The sequence below is a fragment of the Aristolochia californica genome, unplaced genomic scaffold (assembly GCF_029961685.1).
Source record: "Aristolochia californica isolate CCGP_79_NKW_82.1479 unplaced genomic scaffold, dmAriCali1.0.hap1 SCAF_15, whole genome shotgun sequence".
NCBI classification, from domain to species: Eukaryota; Viridiplantae; Streptophyta; class Magnoliopsida; order Piperales; family Aristolochiaceae; genus Aristolochia; species Aristolochia californica.
Window position 1 is genome coordinate 23011802 of NW_027181826.1, and position 16841 is coordinate 23028642.

General features: G+C 36.1%; 2 protein-coding genes across 5 annotated transcripts; both read right to left on the reverse strand.

Annotated features, from left to right (window-relative positions):
- Positions 1–1220: 1220 nt before the first annotated feature.
- LOC137951456 (coatomer subunit delta-like) lies at positions 1221–7257 on the reverse strand. Its single transcript, XM_068798118.1, has 12 exons — positions 7202–7257; positions 5152–5245; positions 4904–4943; positions 4374–4597; positions 3823–4065; positions 3555–3717; positions 3093–3394; positions 2789–2987; positions 2552–2705; positions 2316–2378; positions 2114–2210; positions 1221–1463 (listed from the first exon to the last, which is right to left on the reverse strand). The coding sequence occupies exons 2-12, from the start codon at positions 5152–5154 to the stop codon at positions 1374–1376; spliced, it is 1578 nt and encodes a 525-aa protein (XP_068654219.1). The 5' UTR covers positions 5155–5245; positions 7202–7257; the 3' UTR covers positions 1221–1373.
- Positions 7258–7512: 255 nt separating this feature from the next.
- On the reverse strand, positions 7513–10784 carry LOC137952020 (uncharacterized). 4 transcript variants are annotated; one of them, XM_068799067.1, is made up of 5 exons: positions 10620–10784; positions 9757–9941; positions 8464–9672; positions 8285–8358; positions 7513–7787 (listed from the first exon to the last, which is right to left on the reverse strand). In XM_068799067.1, the coding sequence occupies exons 2-4, from the start codon at positions 9799–9801 to the stop codon at positions 8293–8295; spliced, it is 1320 nt and encodes a 439-aa protein (XP_068655168.1). In that variant the 5' UTR covers positions 9802–9941; positions 10620–10784; the 3' UTR covers positions 7513–7787; positions 8285–8292. The 4 variants fall into 4 exon arrangements, with proteins under 4 accessions (XP_068655168.1, XP_068655166.1, XP_068655165.1 ...); XM_068799065.1 differs by having other exon boundaries at positions 7513–7817; XM_068799064.1 differs by having other exon boundaries at positions 7513–7870; positions 10620–10783.
- Positions 10785–16841: the final 6057 nt, after the last annotated feature.

Below are 16841 nucleotides of genomic sequence, written 5' to 3' on the forward strand. Positions count from 1 at the left end.
AAGAATTTGATGCTTGTAGAAAATGAAATCTTATGATGTTCATGTGGATATGCTTCTTATTATGCTACAACTGCTTCTCACAATGGTAGCATGAGATTTTAGTAGAGCAAGCATTCATGTTAGATTTTAGTATGCCTTCACATTGTACTATGGCACCACCTTTTCTCTTTGTGATTTCGTGTATTTTCAATGGGAACTCCAATTCCTTCTCACTTTCTGGCATCTAGGGACCTGTTAGTGTTTGAAGATTCTCTCTTATTAACCTCACTTGACCGAAAACCTCATGTGTGTTGAAAGATTGTGTGTGGAAGAGTATTTTCCCCTAGTAAAGTAGAAAACACTCAATCCCTTATTGGATATTTGTGAATACTGATGTAGCAAGGCAGAAAGACACTGATTTCAGGATGTCTTGATATGCTGCAATGCACAGGGTGCTTTCTAGTTTTGAATTTTCGGAAAGTCCTAGAATTGTACATTTGCTGATGATTGTGGTCAACTGGCAGATACTGAAGCAATCTTCTGTGACATTTGAGTATTTGGTCAGGTCTTTATGCGCATGAAATTAGTTTTCAATGTTTTGGTTAAGTTATTAAGTCTTGATGCAGTCTTTGTTTGATCATGGGAAGGCATATTTTGAATGCCTCTACTACTTTTCTAGGCTAACAGTGTTCTTTTTTTAATTCTTCAATGCCTTGATTTTCAGCTAAATTAAGATGGTTTTACTGATGCTTATTCTCAATCGGATCCACAATTTGGCTGCCATGTTTTTGACCCTAGCAGAAACTTGCATGCTGGTTCCCCTGTTTTGAGAAACTGTCCATTGCAGTTGGTGTAGGATCTACCTCAGACAGTTCTTAAAGATGTTTGATTCTATGTTTCTGATCGTTCCTAGAGTTTCTTGCTATTGCAATTTAGCTTCCATGGACAAGCAAATTTGAAGGAAATTGTAATGTTGTTGATCAAAGATACAAAACATTCAAAAGGATGTTATGTGGTCCACCACTCGGAACTGGAGAATGAGATGGACAGGGCTTGCGAAGGCGAAGAGAAGATCAAATTTCGTTTTTTGCTTGATCCTGATGTCAGTATAAACGTTGGCCACTAGGTGACTGTATAGTTTAATGAGTGAGATCCTTTATGAAACTTGGTCTTGATGATATAGCAGGGCAGAAAAACAGTTTTGCCTCGATGCAGGTTACTAAGTTGTCAAAAGAGAGTCAGAAAAAAATGCAGGTTACATTTGCTCATGTTCTTTGTTATCTTATTACATAGCTTGTAAAAATTGACAAAGAATTACTCAGTTGAATTACTCAAAACTGCGCCAATCAATTACAAAATGAACAGTGCCTCATATCCGACGCTAATAGTTAAATTCATGTAACCTGGTAATTCTCCGTAAGAAGTTGAGCTTCATGTGAAAATTTAGGCGGAGGACCCCCACTCAGTGGTAAAATACTAACAACCTGCAATGAGCAAAATGGAGCATAATAAGGACTCAGGGTTCTCTTCTGGTGAAATCTTATAAAAAATTACCCAGACAAGCTGTGCGTTGATTGTTTGGAATTAGTGCTGACATATGAGAGGCTCTGTGTAGATTCAAAAACAGCAACAACAACTAGCAAAACAGTCGGACAAATACCAAATGGCCTGAGTATACAAGAGTCCATTTTTATCTGTATGCACTATGCAAATGGCATGAAACTGTGCACAAGAAGTTTGGCCAAAGCCTGAAATTTTATGCTGTTCTTTTTCTTTTTTGAATGAGGAAATCCATGCTTGTTAAGGTTGCCGAAGGAAAGAAAAAAAATATGTTTTCTGTCCTCATCCAACCAAAAATTCTAAGAATTCTATCAAAGTCAATTTACAAATGATAGAACAGTAAAAGGTTTCCTTAAAAAAAGACAATTAAGATTCAGTAAACTTTGACCAAGTGATATTTGACCATGACGCTGCCATCTACATATGTAAACAATTCTACAAAAAGAGAGAAAAGGAAAGGTACAAGAAGACGCTTCACAACCTCAACAAAACTGAATCAAGAATGATATTATATAACAAGTAAATCCTATAATAGATAGCAGTTATGATAACTGAAAGTCCAAGCTTGACAAACCTTCACGCCACTGAAAGTTGTTGCAGCAGTAAAACTGACATTAACAGGGAAGAAAACTGACAAATCTACAGGAGGAACAACAAATTCCATTGACCCACTGCCAAGGGTTAAACAGAACAAATCAACATTTAACAAGAGGAAAATTTTAAAACAATAAAGACATCACAAAACAATCAAATAAAACCTAGCTACCACTTCAGACCTGCGGTTCGAATTATCAATAAGAAGAATGGACCACTCCAAGACAGAATTTCTCAGGTCATATCTGCAATAAAAGAACAAACCTTGAATACCAAGTGCATGGACAAGGAGGCAAAACTGCAAGGCCCATTTCAAACAAAATGCATGAGGTTTATGACGGGGTGGATCAAGTTTAAACTTCAATTGGAGTAACAAATGAAGAAAGATCTATAAGAAGAGATTCACAAATGTGCCTACCTCCATTCACCGTCAACCTGTCGCACAGTTGGTGCTTCCCGAACAGCAGGAAGCGGGACTGAGATCACAACATTGTGAAGATCAAACAATGAAGAAGATTCATACTCAATGCTGACGTAAGTCTCACTTCCAGAAATAGAGGGCCAGCAGTTTACTGCATGTGAACAGACAGTTATTAAGTTTGTAATAAAAGATTCAACATAATGAGAATCTAGTCAGTTAGAATTTGTAACCTACTTGTCAATGGGACCACTGACTCATCTGTGGTCTGCATTCTCCACTTGAGAAGACCAATTCCTGCAGCATCACCCGCTTGACCAGTGGGAAAAGGCCTTTTAGGATCTTTCAACCCAAGAATATTTTCATTTGAGAACAGCTCCTTGTTGATGTTTGGATGTGTTTTGAAAAGGACAGCAGGATTCCCTCCAGTTTCGATCTGGACAAAGAACAGTAAGCGTATCATCCTATACTTGGACGGAGAGAGAGAGAGAGAGAGAGAGAGAGAGAGAGAGAGAGAGAGAGAGAGAGAGAGAGAGCAGACCTGTACTTGGATAAGAGCATCATCCTGGTTGAGTATTTGCATAGAAAGGGTACCCTGCACGTCAAAGTTCCCAACCCCACCATCACGCTTGAGTGTTACATTGAGCTTTTCCTCAATTGTCAATGTGATGGGGTCAGTAGGAGGTGTTGCAAATGATCTTGACTGAACACCAGGTTTTACGTCCTCGAGAATCACTTCACCTTCAGCCTTCAGAGATTCCAGAAATTGGTTTGTTTTCTGAGTTTTCCCAAGTTTCATACCAAGACCTTTTGGAGGAGCAGTTGCAGATGCAGGTGAACGACCTAATCACACAAAAATGACTCTTTAGCTTTGAAAATTTAGGAAAGGGAACTCCAATTAATTAATTTCTAGGATTAAACTGATTCAGACATAAGTTATCAATCATTAACCATACAAACAAAAATAAGCCTAGAAAATTCATCCACATCGTTATGCACAAACCTTTTGGCTTGCTAGTGAAGGATTCCACTTCATTGGTCACTCCAAATCCTGAACCACCTCCAAACCCATTCCCACCACTAGAGATACTCAAATCACTAATGGTGCTTTCAGTTCTTCCTTGAAAAGACATAAGCCCACCTTTATCACTTTGGTTCCGATCAAGCTGCAAAACTTAACCCTATGGTTAGCAAGTTATTGAACTAAAACAAGATATGGATGAAACAAAAAAAATAGAATAAGTCATATGAAAACTATGGAGCATTAAAACCTTGCTTTTGTCAATTTCACTAGCTTTCCTCTTCATTATATCCTTTGTGTCATTGATCTTGCTCTGCCTCACCAACTTATGTAATTTTTCTTCATGACTCTCCATCTCACAATATTGCTTAATTTGTGCAACAGTTACACTTTCTTTATGGCCGAGAGAGATGACTTCATCAAAAGCAAAAATGAGCTCAAAAGCATTCTTACAGATGCCCTCTTCATCTAGAGAGAGAGAATATTCAGGTACCTGAATGAAGTTAAGTTTTCAACTGACCATACATCACTCTTCATTATTTACAAGGTATGAACAACTTCATGGGCTGCCTTCTTAGAATTAAACTGCTGTATTTCAAAAACCCATGGCATCTGATCAACTTTGAATCTTTATTATTTTAACATTTTAAATAGTTGCATAACTTTGTTGTACAAGAAAAGATGACCAAATTTTAAATATATTTATCCATGAAGATGAGATTCAAATTTCAGGAATAGTACAGTATTCAACAATTGTAGAAAGCAATAAACACAGAACATGCAACAAAATGAGAAGGATACTATTTTAGAAAGCAGCCTCAAGGTCTCCAAATCTTCAAGAATGTTGCTCTGCTTGTTTGTTACAAGCAGCAAGTATAGAGCTTCTATTGGCTGGTAAACATAGCGGACATTTTCAGTTTCTACATATGTGTGTTGTTTCCCAGTGCCAATAAGCTTGGGAAATGCAGCGAGCAGCCCTTCAATTCTTATGCGAGACATATCAACAAACTGCCTTGAAACCAGTGCTGCAATAATAAGTAAAGACAGGTCAATGGTAAAATTGTGACAGTGTGATCTGCCATTATTTGGAAATGCCTCAGATAATAACAGAATGCATAAAGCTCCATTCATAAGTATTTTCTTAAACAAATTCGTTTGGCAAATCCCAATATAAGAAATGAATAGGCAGATTAGTCACAACTGAGTTGGTATAATCAGAAGAAGCACCAGTCCACAACCCAGTACGATGAATGGGAATAGCACTTGAAAGTTGAAAATGGAAAATTAATAATATGATTGCCAAAGTTCTTTGCGACAAGAAGAAAACTTACCTTTACCAGACTTGGTAATTATAGAAGCAGCAAGAACCACCTATTCATCAGATTAAAATTATGAGCAGAAATGAGTACCAAAGGAATAAACCTCATGTAATCTTTATTATACTAGTGAAGGAAGATTGAACTCACACAGCCTTCAAAAATCAATTAGCACATGCATTACATAATCTTCCAATAACAGTTACATAGAAAACAAATAACTGCAAAAGAAGTGCTAAGCCAAAATGACCCAGAGCATTTACCATTGTGGAAGTTTAAGATTCACGACTTTTACTTGAAAGCACAAGAAACCAACTGAATTATAGACTGTGTCCTTATCTTTGGACGGCTCAGCTCCTGGAAAGAGGTCAGGAAAGAAGATGTGCAGTTAGTACAAAGCAGCACAAAATCTTCAAGTAGAATAAAGAAGATAGTTAGGCATAATAAATATGGATATGAATACTATAGAATTCTCCCTTATAGATCCAACACCATCAGAATTAAGTAATTCCAACAGCTTCTTTCTTGATTTCTATGACAGTGTAATTTTTAGCTACCTGAGACCAAAGATGTTATATTCTCTTTCAGAAGCATGTGAATTTGGATAGATTATTTTTCTTATTTAGGACAATTGGCCACCGAAGGACTCCCACAGAAAGTTACTAATAACACTGTAAATTTGTAAACCAGCCAGACTTAGAAGACAACATAGATGCACAGGCAAATTTTGGCATTTTTATTTGGAGCAGTTCAAGCAAGTATGTTAACTAGTCCAGGGCATTTAATGCTACATGGCATTCTCATCAAAATCATATTTATCATGACTCTGATTGGCTTCAGATTCGGTTAGCACCAGAAAATTAAATCAGCATTAGGCAAAGCTTGAAAATGATCTTTAAATAAGAAAAATAATATATTTGCATATTTATGTTATTTACATGGTTTTGTACCTTAATTTTATATTTTTATTTTTCAAAATATATTAGTTAAGATTCACACAAACAAAATACAGTGCATATTAATATTTTTTGTCTCCTACGAAATATCCAATAAAATTGGAAGAATATAAAGATTAGCAAAGCACCCATTCAAGGACGACATGCAATTCGAGAAAATATCCAAAAAATCTACAATTGAAAAAACGTTAACTTAAACTACATCAAAACTTTTAACAACATTTCCTTTCTATTCTTAGAGACAAACAGAGAAGAAATTTCCCCTGATAACTGAACAAGAACAGACTAACCAAAAGAAAAGGAAGAGGACAAGGAGAATTCTTTCAGGCAAGAAACTAAAGCAATTGAATGGGAATGGCTGGTGCCTATTATTAATTTATTTAGGCTATGCTGATGCTCGGAAGATGAAAACTTAACTAAAAGAGAATGCAAGTAACTTGGCAATACTGGGTACAGCCGATGATCTAGAATGCTGGATAATAGACAGGTTGGTGAACATTAACAGTACGTATGATTTACATGAATCCAATTTGAAGAAGACAAATCCTATCGCACTAGATAATGAAGAGAAGAATTATTCCCTCTTCAAAACATAAAAATTTACAACTCAAAATCAGATAATCCCATTCATCCCAATTAAGCTTCATTTCCAACTAATGTAAACTTTTGGTTCGTTTCAGAAAAGCAAATGATAAATGGCGAAGGTCCCAAAACAGAATAAAATCCTAAAACAATAAAACCCAGATGAATCAACCAAAAACTCAAGGCAAATGGACAAATCTTGTGAAGTAGAGAGCTTCCATACAATTCCCAAAATGAAACAGTAAAGGATCCAGAAAGAATATCAAACAAAAGCAACAGATCCAGTAATGCTTGCAAATTAGCGCCAAGTATAAAAACCCAATGCTCAAAAATTCAGAATCCAGTGTTACTTGTTTTTCAGAAATTGAGTTCAAGCCTATAACCAGTTCAATCAGATCCAAACGGAATTATCCACTCGATAAGATGCTAAAGCTATTTCTCATCGCTAGAAGGTTACGGAGTTCTGGACAGTGCATTCCAATTGACGTCCAATAACAAACCATAAAAATTATATGAGTCAGTTCACAATTTCTATGGAGACATATTTTCAACCAAAGGACAAAGAGAATGAGAAGTAAAACACGGTGAATCACAAAGAGTGAGTCGAAACATATCGAGATCGAGAACGAGATCCAGAGAGAAGCAGAGAGAATGAGATCACCACAGTGAACCATACAGACAGATCATAAAAAAACAAAAGAGAGAACTAAAAGGAAGAGAATGAAAGGTACTACAAGTGAGATCATCACAGCAGAGAGAAAGAAGAGCGAGATACCGAAGAAACCGAGGGGGCTACAAGGAGATGGTGGATAATCGGAGGTTGGTCGCGTCCGCTGGATAATATTTTAGAGCTTGATATTGTAATAGTTGATTATTGTTAATACTAATAATATTTTATATTTTATATTTTAGTATTAATTTTAATCAATTATCTTCTAATTAAATAATTATCACCATTATATGTGTAAATTAATTTTAAAAAAAATTAAAATTAATATCATCGCTTATGTGGAGTTGTTTAGTAGACTTCTTTATTTACAGGAAAATGTAATACATTGAATATTAAAAATCGAAGCTAAACACAAATCGAACAAACTAGCACATACGCGTATCAATTGATGCAGTTTTATGTTCCAATTCCAATGATATATGATGTGTACACGAAATAATCCATTAGGATGGGCACGCGCTTATTTACAATCACAAGAACGTGATTAATGGTAGAAATCCTATCTGAGAGTACTGAGAGAAGTTTTACATCTTCTGGCTAACAATTTGATTCTGGTTAAAAGTGGATGATAGTCCAGTCTTCTAGTCGCGATGTGCCAAGCTTTCTCCTGCTAACCATCCTGACTCTGACCCTGGAAGTTTGGCCAAATTAAACACCGATCCTTGCCATGATATAATTCAACGATCAGCCATTGGATGAATGCATAAGCAACATCTGAAATTCAGTGAAGCAGCCAAGAAAAGAAAGTTATACTGGGCGAGCAAGGGTTCATTTAATTCTGCCCTCTTTGATTTTTTTTTTTTTTTTTCCAAGAAGCTGCTCTGTAACACTTTCAGGCCTTACCTACCATTACCCTTTTGGTTGAATCAACCTATTTCTTGTCTTATAGTGGTCAGACTGGTCAGACAGGTTGGACTCCCCCCCTCACACACACACACACACCAAATTGTAAGAGTAAATTTTTTACATGCAAAAGACGTCCAAAATAAAGCAAAGTTTCAAAAACAAAAAGATAAAAAAACCTTTATTTTCAACAAACATGGTCGCAATTGCATTCCTTCAATGCCAAGAAGGACCAGCTTGAGACTGTTCTGATTCATCATCCTAAGACAGGAGAAGGGCGCATACCATAAATTTCACCTTTGGAGCTTCCTCCTCGCCAATGCTGGGGATTTCTTCGGTATATACACTTTGTAGCTCACCTGACAAATACATAATATCAAGTTAAATTTTGGAAAAAGATGAATAAACTAATCTCCACAACTACAACTTCCATTGTATTTACAGTATCAACCGAAATAACTAACCTGCACCAATTCTCCACCACGCATGACAGACATCGTCTTTTCCTCAAGCTGTGAATCACTTTTAGCTTCCCCCTTGACTTTATTTGAGACATCATTTCCAGTGTTGGGTTCTAGAGATGAAAATTCTTTGGGAGCAGTTCCACCAATAGCCTCAACTTCCAGCTCACTGACACTGCAAATTTCAATAGTGGATTTTGGGATTTTTGTAACTTGCCCATCTGGCACAGTTTTTATAAGAGAGATCTGGTCTGGCATTTTGTCATCTGATTCCAGTGTTACTGCACATTCAGTATCTTCTTTGACAACAGGACTCTGCTGACTGGAAGAATCTCTATAATCCTTAACACCCAAGGATACTTCATTACCTTCAGTCAAGTTCCCAGTCACCCTAGCACTAGATTCATGTACTTCACTCTGATTGGATTCGGAAAGTCCACTCTCGTCTTTAGTATCACCAATAGATTTTCCATTACCAAGAAGCCTGAAACGAAACTTTGCAAAATTTTCTATAGCCTTTTGCCGTAGACGAGCTTCTAGATCATCAGTAGAAGAATCTCCAACATCAACAGATACCTCGCCCTTTGGAGCAGCCCCTGAAATATTGGTTGATGCCCCCACTTCTAGCATTCCCTTTCTCCCTGACCCATTACTGTCATTGCTTCTTGAAGAAGGGCAGTGATCAATAGATTGAATAACATCAGCTTTAGCCTCAACCTTATGGTTATTTACCTGTTCTTGTTCCTTCAATATTTTGCAAGCATTAGCACGTGGATTAATATGTGGAGGTAAACTCTCATGGCTACTTCTGCTACATCTGCTACAAGACGAACAACTCCCTGATGAGCGAGACTGATGCCCGCTTCTTCTTCTGCTCTTTACCTTTACCCTATGAGTGGATCTCCTTGACCTTTTATGTATAATCTCCTCACTGCTGCTACTTGTCCAACTTGAGCATGAATCACTGCTTGGAGAAGGTCTTCGCCTTTTTTTAGTAGATTTCTTCCTTTCCACTGATATGGAACGTCGCTCAGAGCGACTTCTACTTTTGCGGCCATTTCTGTCCTCGCGGCTGGGAGAGCGTCGCGATGGCTTCTTAGTCTTCTTGGAAACTTTTCTTTTCTTCCGACCATTGTTTTCAGAATCAGAAGCTGAAGAGTAGTTCTCCAAGACAGACAAGGAAACATCATGACGACGCTTCTTTGGCTTATCCTGACGAAGGCCATAAAATGTTGTAAAACCGGAGCAGCCTTGGAATTAACATGAGCAGACATGCCATATCAAACACTAGTATACCTTATATGAGGAAGGTTTCCGGCGCTTGTGGGAGGAAGAAACCATAGTCCCAACAGTTCAAAGTGCCTGCAAGAAAATAAAATAAAGAAAGTAGAGGTCAGATGTCAAAAGGAATTTTTCTCTTAACAGGAAAAGGAACCACCAAATGACAAGCTCCTCGGCTCCCTCCTACGGCCACAAATTCCCTGTAAATAAGGAGAAGTAAAGAGAAAGTTATCAACAGGGCTTCCGAAGCAACAGTTCGCCACGTTCACTGAATTAAAGTTGGGTGAGCAAATAGATTTTTCGTAGACAGGACAGGTATATAAACATAACAAACAACTTTCACTGATTTAGGTACCATCAAATATTGAACTCATACCATAGCATTTTCCATAGAATAAATCAATGGTGCAGGAAGATTCAACGCAAAAAAAAAAAAAAAAAAATGCATTGACCAGATCTATTTAGCCTAACGATTATAGATAATAACAAGAACTATTTATCAAAATTTTAAATGTTATTTAATACTTATTGTCATAAGTGCAGTGAGGCAATTTCCTGATACTACTTCCGAATATCTCGACAATTGCTTCGACCCTTAAAAAAAGTATGACATTCACCCTTCGCAGTATTCACAGTAAAAAAGAAATAGACCTAATATTTGATGAAATAATTCCCACATTCGAGAACTTTTTAAGCGACGCCCCGCTATTGAACTCAACCCTTTTCATCAATCTACACAGTGCAAGAACATATGGGTTCAATTAAGGCCTAAATTTGTTACAAGAATATGAAAAACATGTATATAGTATCAATCTAGAGATCCCGTTTATTAAAGGTTAAAAAAGAACGGGTTAGAAAACACGAGGAGAAAAACTTACCCGAAGCTTTGTCAGAAAGAGTTGCAAGGAGAACAGATGCTTCGATATCTCACACAACGAAAGATTTGGATGGAGTAAAGATGACGAGAGGAGTAGCAGATAAATAGGGTTTCGGTTTCTCTCGGTTAGGCTTAGAAAGAAGAAACCCATGGATCGTTCTTATAAGGCACAAACTAGGGAAACCTGGTGGAAACACGTGCCGTTAAAGCCAAAAGATTAACCTAGTGGAACCCTTTTATCATCCACATCAACACAACTATCTATTGTTAACGAATTAATCGAATGGAAAATGATTGATCAACATACGCGATTGATCTATCAGTCCACCTATTTTGATTTGATCAATCAACCAAAGAACACACTCCATATGATTGATCAGACAAAAAAATCCTCTCCACTTAATGATTAATTAATAGAACATCTATTGATCGATCAATCATTGAAATCTTGAAACCCGATTTTTTTCCAAAATAAAAAAAATCCCCCTCAAAATTATCCACTCCATACCAATCCTATACAATGTCTCACACAAAACCCTCATGTAAGAGAACCTTTCTAGGATCAGATTTGTTGATACCTTGTGAAAATTAAAGAATACAAAGCTATAGAGAAAGAACAAAGTTTTGGAAGAAAAATGACTAAAAACTGGCAATCACTCTTATTAGGAATTGTTAAAAAACACCCACATGTGTAAGGGTGATATGACTAGTAAATAAGGAAAACTTTCATAAAGTTGTAATTATACAAGTTGGTGTATGTCCTCATATGTCCTTTTTTTTATGCATGTAGCCCTAAGGACATTGTAGTCATTGTAAATATTCACAAAACTATAAAAACAATATCAAAGCATGGGGTAGAGCATTCAAGCCTCTTCCACTTGGCTCAAATTTATCCATACACCTCTCTCTTTTTTCCTCTTATCTTTTCCACGGTTTCTTCTCTTCTCTCTCTTAAGAATTAGAGTTTCTCTCTTCCATCCTTCCCTTGATATTAGAGCGGTTTCTATGAGTTAGCTCGGCCAACTTATAGAGATAATGTGATCATTTTCTAATCTATCAACTCTAGCAGTTTAAGTTCGTATTCTATCTTTTTTCTTTTTTTCTTATCCTAGTACCCATTGTTTTCTTGGTGTTCTTACCTCCATACAGAACTTTTCATATTACAAATTATATATTTTCAAAAATATCTTTGAGTATACTTTCTAAATCAATTTTGTTTTTTGGCAATCTGAGTTTTCTACAAAAAGAAATCGATGTTTCAAGGAGCAACGGTTTGATTGCAAGAAAGGTTCGAGCAACAGTAAAAAGCTTCAATTATGTTATCGATAACGAGACTTTATATGGAGAATTATATATCAAAAGAAATATTTATAAGTATATTTTCTTACCTATCCATCCAATTCTCAATCTTAGTTTTATAGAGGGAGATATCAATTTCGGAAGAGTCAATGGTCATGTAAGCCAAAGAAGAAAGAGTACTCAGATCAGCCAGATTAAAGAGTCTGAAATCAATCATATTTGTTTATCTCAAAATAAGTATATTTTATGGAAAAAATTTATAATTATATGAAATTCATCGAAGTATAGTTTCATAAGGAGAAAATTTTATGTCAATTTGATCTATATTTAAGGAGATATTCACATTGGAGTTGGCACGGGTCAAGCTACTGAACAAATAAAATCAAGAAGTCATAAAAGTTTCAAGAATGAAGGTTTTTTATGTCAAATTTAGTATCAATTTAAAGCTCTTTGAGTCTTTTTTTTTTTTTTTTGAGAAATAAACTGTTTGTGATTCAAATATTGATATTCAAAGTACCAAAATGTCATTTATGTTAAGAATCTCTCCTTCCACATCCCCCCATTTTCTCTCCTATTATCTCTCCATGCATTGATGTAAATTGAGTTTCCTTTTCTCCTAAAATTTGAGTTTGTTTTAGCCAAATTTCTCTTTTAATTAGAGAGTTTTGATAAAACTTAATCACTTCATGATGTGCTCATTCAAGGTATGCATTATCTTGCTTCGATGTTATTTTCAAGTTTTACGTTTTTTTGTTACTTGGTTGTGTATCTTCCGCATAGTTAACACCAAAAATTGTGATCACCCCCAAAAAATTATACTTGGTCAAATTTATTAAGTTCTACCATATTAGTGTCCCCTAGTTTTTTTTTAAAAAAAGTCACTTTGGAAGTATGAGTTTTGCATAGTCGCCTCCTTTCGGTTAAAAAATGTTTTCCTCTAGTATTCTTCAGTTTATCATCTAATGTTTTTATCATTTCAAAGCAATGCCTAGACCCACTACCTAAAATAAGTATAAGAATGTGCCTAACATCCAACTTGAGTTAAGTCTTTTTATTATTCTCCCTAGATGCATTTTTCGTTTGAGCTACCCTTAGAAAGTGAGTATTCTCTTTATTGTGCCCTAAAGTTGGCATATTTTTCTGCCATTAAAATTGAGTAGAGTGTATTTTAGACTATGGCTATTTTGATTGGTGTATAGAGCTTTGTCGTATAACTAGGAGTAGTGTTTCTTCTCTCACCATTATGTTGTGTGAGTTGGGTCTCTTGGTAAAGAACAAAGATATCCCCAACTAGAGGGGACAAGTAGAAGAAGAAGTACAAAAAAGTGGTAACCAACAATGTAAAATTCTACGTGTTGTGGTGATCAAGTTTTATATGGTTAGAATAACCAATTAATGGGGAAACAAGATGAAGCAAGATGAGAACAAAAAGAAGATGAATCAAATCAAAGCAATCAAAATTTCTTTTTCAAGCACACAAGATTATTTGCAAAATGAATTTACAAACATCAGCTTGAGGGGGAGTGTTAAAAGACACCCACGTGTGTAGGGGTAGCATGGCTAGTAAATAAGAAGAACTTTCATAGAGATGACATAGAGTTGTAATTATGCAAGCTAGTGTCTATCCTCTTATATCCTTTTTCTTTTGAAGCATGTAGCCCTAAGGGCATTATATTCATTGTAAACACCTTCGCACAAAACCTCAATGCATGGAGTAGAGCATTCAAGCCTCTTCCTTTTGGCTCAAATTCGTTCATACACCTCTCTATTTTTTTTTCTCTTTCTCATGGTTTCTTCTTTTTTCTCTCCCAAGAGTTAAAGTTTCTCTCTTTTCTCCTTTCCTTGAAATCTCTTGTATTTGTCATCACCAAGTTACATGAATACATAAAATTAAAAGTATGCCCCCTTATACTCTTAAAACACAATTTATGCGAAAATGAATTTTTTTAAGGATATTGATATAATTGAAGTGTAAGAGAGATACAAAAGGTATAACCTTAATTTATAAGAACAATATGGTCATTAAATAGTAATTAGGATTAATCTTTCACCTCTCAAATTCATGGCCTAGCACTTCTCCTCTCTTCTTTTCTTTCTCTTTTCTTTCTCCTTCTCTCTTTTCCTTCTAGTTCTCTCTCTATCTAAATGTCTTCCTCTACTTTACTTCTCTCTTCTTCCCTCTCTTATTCCAACCCTCTTTAACCTTTCTCTTTCAACTTCCTTGAAATTTAAGAAAAGATAGGGACCTTCCACAATTGGTTATTTTTAATTGGTATCAGAGCAATTTTTCTTTGAGACCTCTGTCTTGGTCGTAAGCCAAAGAGAAGATTAGTTCGGCTACACTATAGGTTCAATGATTTGTGAATTCATATCCCTCATAAGAAAGATATTTTATGTTGCAATATTATACTTGAATGAAAGATATTTCAAGTCTAGTTTTGGAATACACAAGTTTCAATTCAATCTAATCTCTAAGTAAAGAGATACTTATCAGAGTCGACTAACGTTTTGATATTTAATAAAGCAAATAAAACTACCATAAACAATTAAAGGTGAGAGATTTACGCATCAAAGTATATACCAAATTAAAAATCTTTCAGTCTCATTTTTGGATCAAAATGAATTTTAGTATTCTGAGGTATATTTAATGAGATATCACCATCAAAGTCATAAAGGTCAATCTTTTTTCTTCCTTGAGCTCATTCGACCTAGGTCTCTTTTTTTCTTCCCCCATTACTTAAAATTTTTTAAATTATTTGTTCACAATATTCCACGTGTTTCATCTACAATTTCACCACAACAACTTAATCAATTCCAAACATCACCCATATACCCCATCACTAGGGGTTGCATCAAACCGAGCCAGTTTGCGAGTAGCTCAAGCTCGGCTCTGTTCCGGCTCGGTTCGGTTTGATTTATCTCAATCTTGAATCGAATTTGAGATTGAGATCAGGATTGTTTAAGTTAACGAGCCTAGCTCGAGCGAACCATGGTTCTATTCAAAAGCTCACGAGCCGGCTCATTACTTAACAACATTTTGTGGAATCAGGGATTTGACAGGAGAAACCTTCGGAGTTCGGGGAATGGATTCGGGGATTCAAGGCTTGAAAAAATCGGAAGATCGATGTTCTTCCTCTTCAATCTTTAATAAGCGATCAACGTGGATGAGAAGGATCTTCTGGTTGAAAGAAGATGTCATCATTCACCGAGCCCAAGAATATTATGTTGCCGAGAAATAAACATTCTAAAGGGACCAAGGAGACCGAAGGTAAAGCTGAACATAAAAAATGGAAGCTAGGAGAAGAAGAGAATTCTGACACTTCCAAGAAGAGAACCAGAGAGAGAGAGAGAGAGAGCTTATGAAAAAGTTGGTACACTTGACAGTGCTAATGTTTACTCTCATACTGAGGCGAACCACAAGGAAGTTAACAGAGGTGGTCCAACCACCATTCTCATGACATTTGGCCAAGGTACCACTTTCCCTTCAAATGAAGATTTGATTACAATATTTGACAAATTTGGAGAGCTTAATAAATTAGAGACAGAAGTGCTAGAAGATTTGGGTCGTGCTCGAGTGGTCTTCATGAGGAGCACCGACACGGAGAAAGCCTTCAATAGTTTGGACAAAATCAATGCTCTGAGGATTGTCTTTGTTAGTTAACGATATATGTATCTGTTATAGTGTTAACCATTTGTTTGAGAATATGTGCATGTGAATGCCATCAGGCTAGAATATCATGGTTTCTTGTTTTTTTTCTTAATAGTGTATTGAGTTCTCTATCAATGCAGCATTGTACTCATTTGGGTTACATGTGGACCTTTCTTTCCCAGTTTCTTGAGCCCCTGTGCTCTCTGTATTGTTTCTGTTTCTTTCAGTGACTCTCTAGTTTAATCGAGAAAAGAACTGTTATGAGGTTTTTGTTCTTTTAAGTTAATTTTTCTATAGTTTTTTAACTGCCTAAAACGTTGTTGAGTAGCATAAATAACAACAATTACTTTGTAATTGAAGGGTAAAAGATATATCTTATTTCTTTGTAAACTGTTAATTATTCTATAATTAATGCATATGTGGATCAAGAAACTTTAAGCTGTGAGGTTGGTTGAGTCTTAGTTTCTTATTTCTTTCCAATTCTAGGATTATTTGACATATTTGATACGGTGGGGCTAACTTTTACCCTTCAAACATCAACTGGAAATGTATTTGCCATGATAAGGTCTTGTAGATCAACTCCACGTTTTGCTAAAGAGTCAACCATTGAATTTGCGCTACGCAATGTATGAACCTGTCGACAATTTCATCATAGAAGTGAAGAAATATCCATGGAGGGATCTTACTAGAGCTGAACAATGATATGACCATAAAAAATACCTTCTATTACTAGGGAACTAGAGAAACTTTGACAAAAATCCTTACTTTATGAAGACGGGTAAAAAGTTCCACCTTAGATGATATGTATTTTATGCAAAGTTTTAAATATAGGCTGGAACTCGAACTCAGTTAAATTCTTGGGCTCGAGCTTGATTACAATTTAGGCTCGAGGATGGGCTAGGCTCTAGCTCGAGTTTGATAAATTTAAATCAAGTCCAGCTCGAACATATGCAGCTTCGAGCTCGGTTCACTCGATGCCACCCCTACCCATCACTACCTACCTTAATACCAAAATAGCCCAAACCTTCCCCACACATCAAAACGCTTACTCCCACTTTCACTCTCAATTTGGCTCTCCTTTAAGCAAACCCCTGAATCCAATCATTCACTCTACATCTCAAAAACAACTCTCACTATTTTCCTCCTCACCTTAACCTATACAGATCACCAATGTTCTATCCACATAAAACTCAGCCAACTCCATCATATTCTCCATCCATCTCAGTTGCTCCCTCTTCCCCAAACTAATCCTCTTCACCAAACTACTCATCCAGT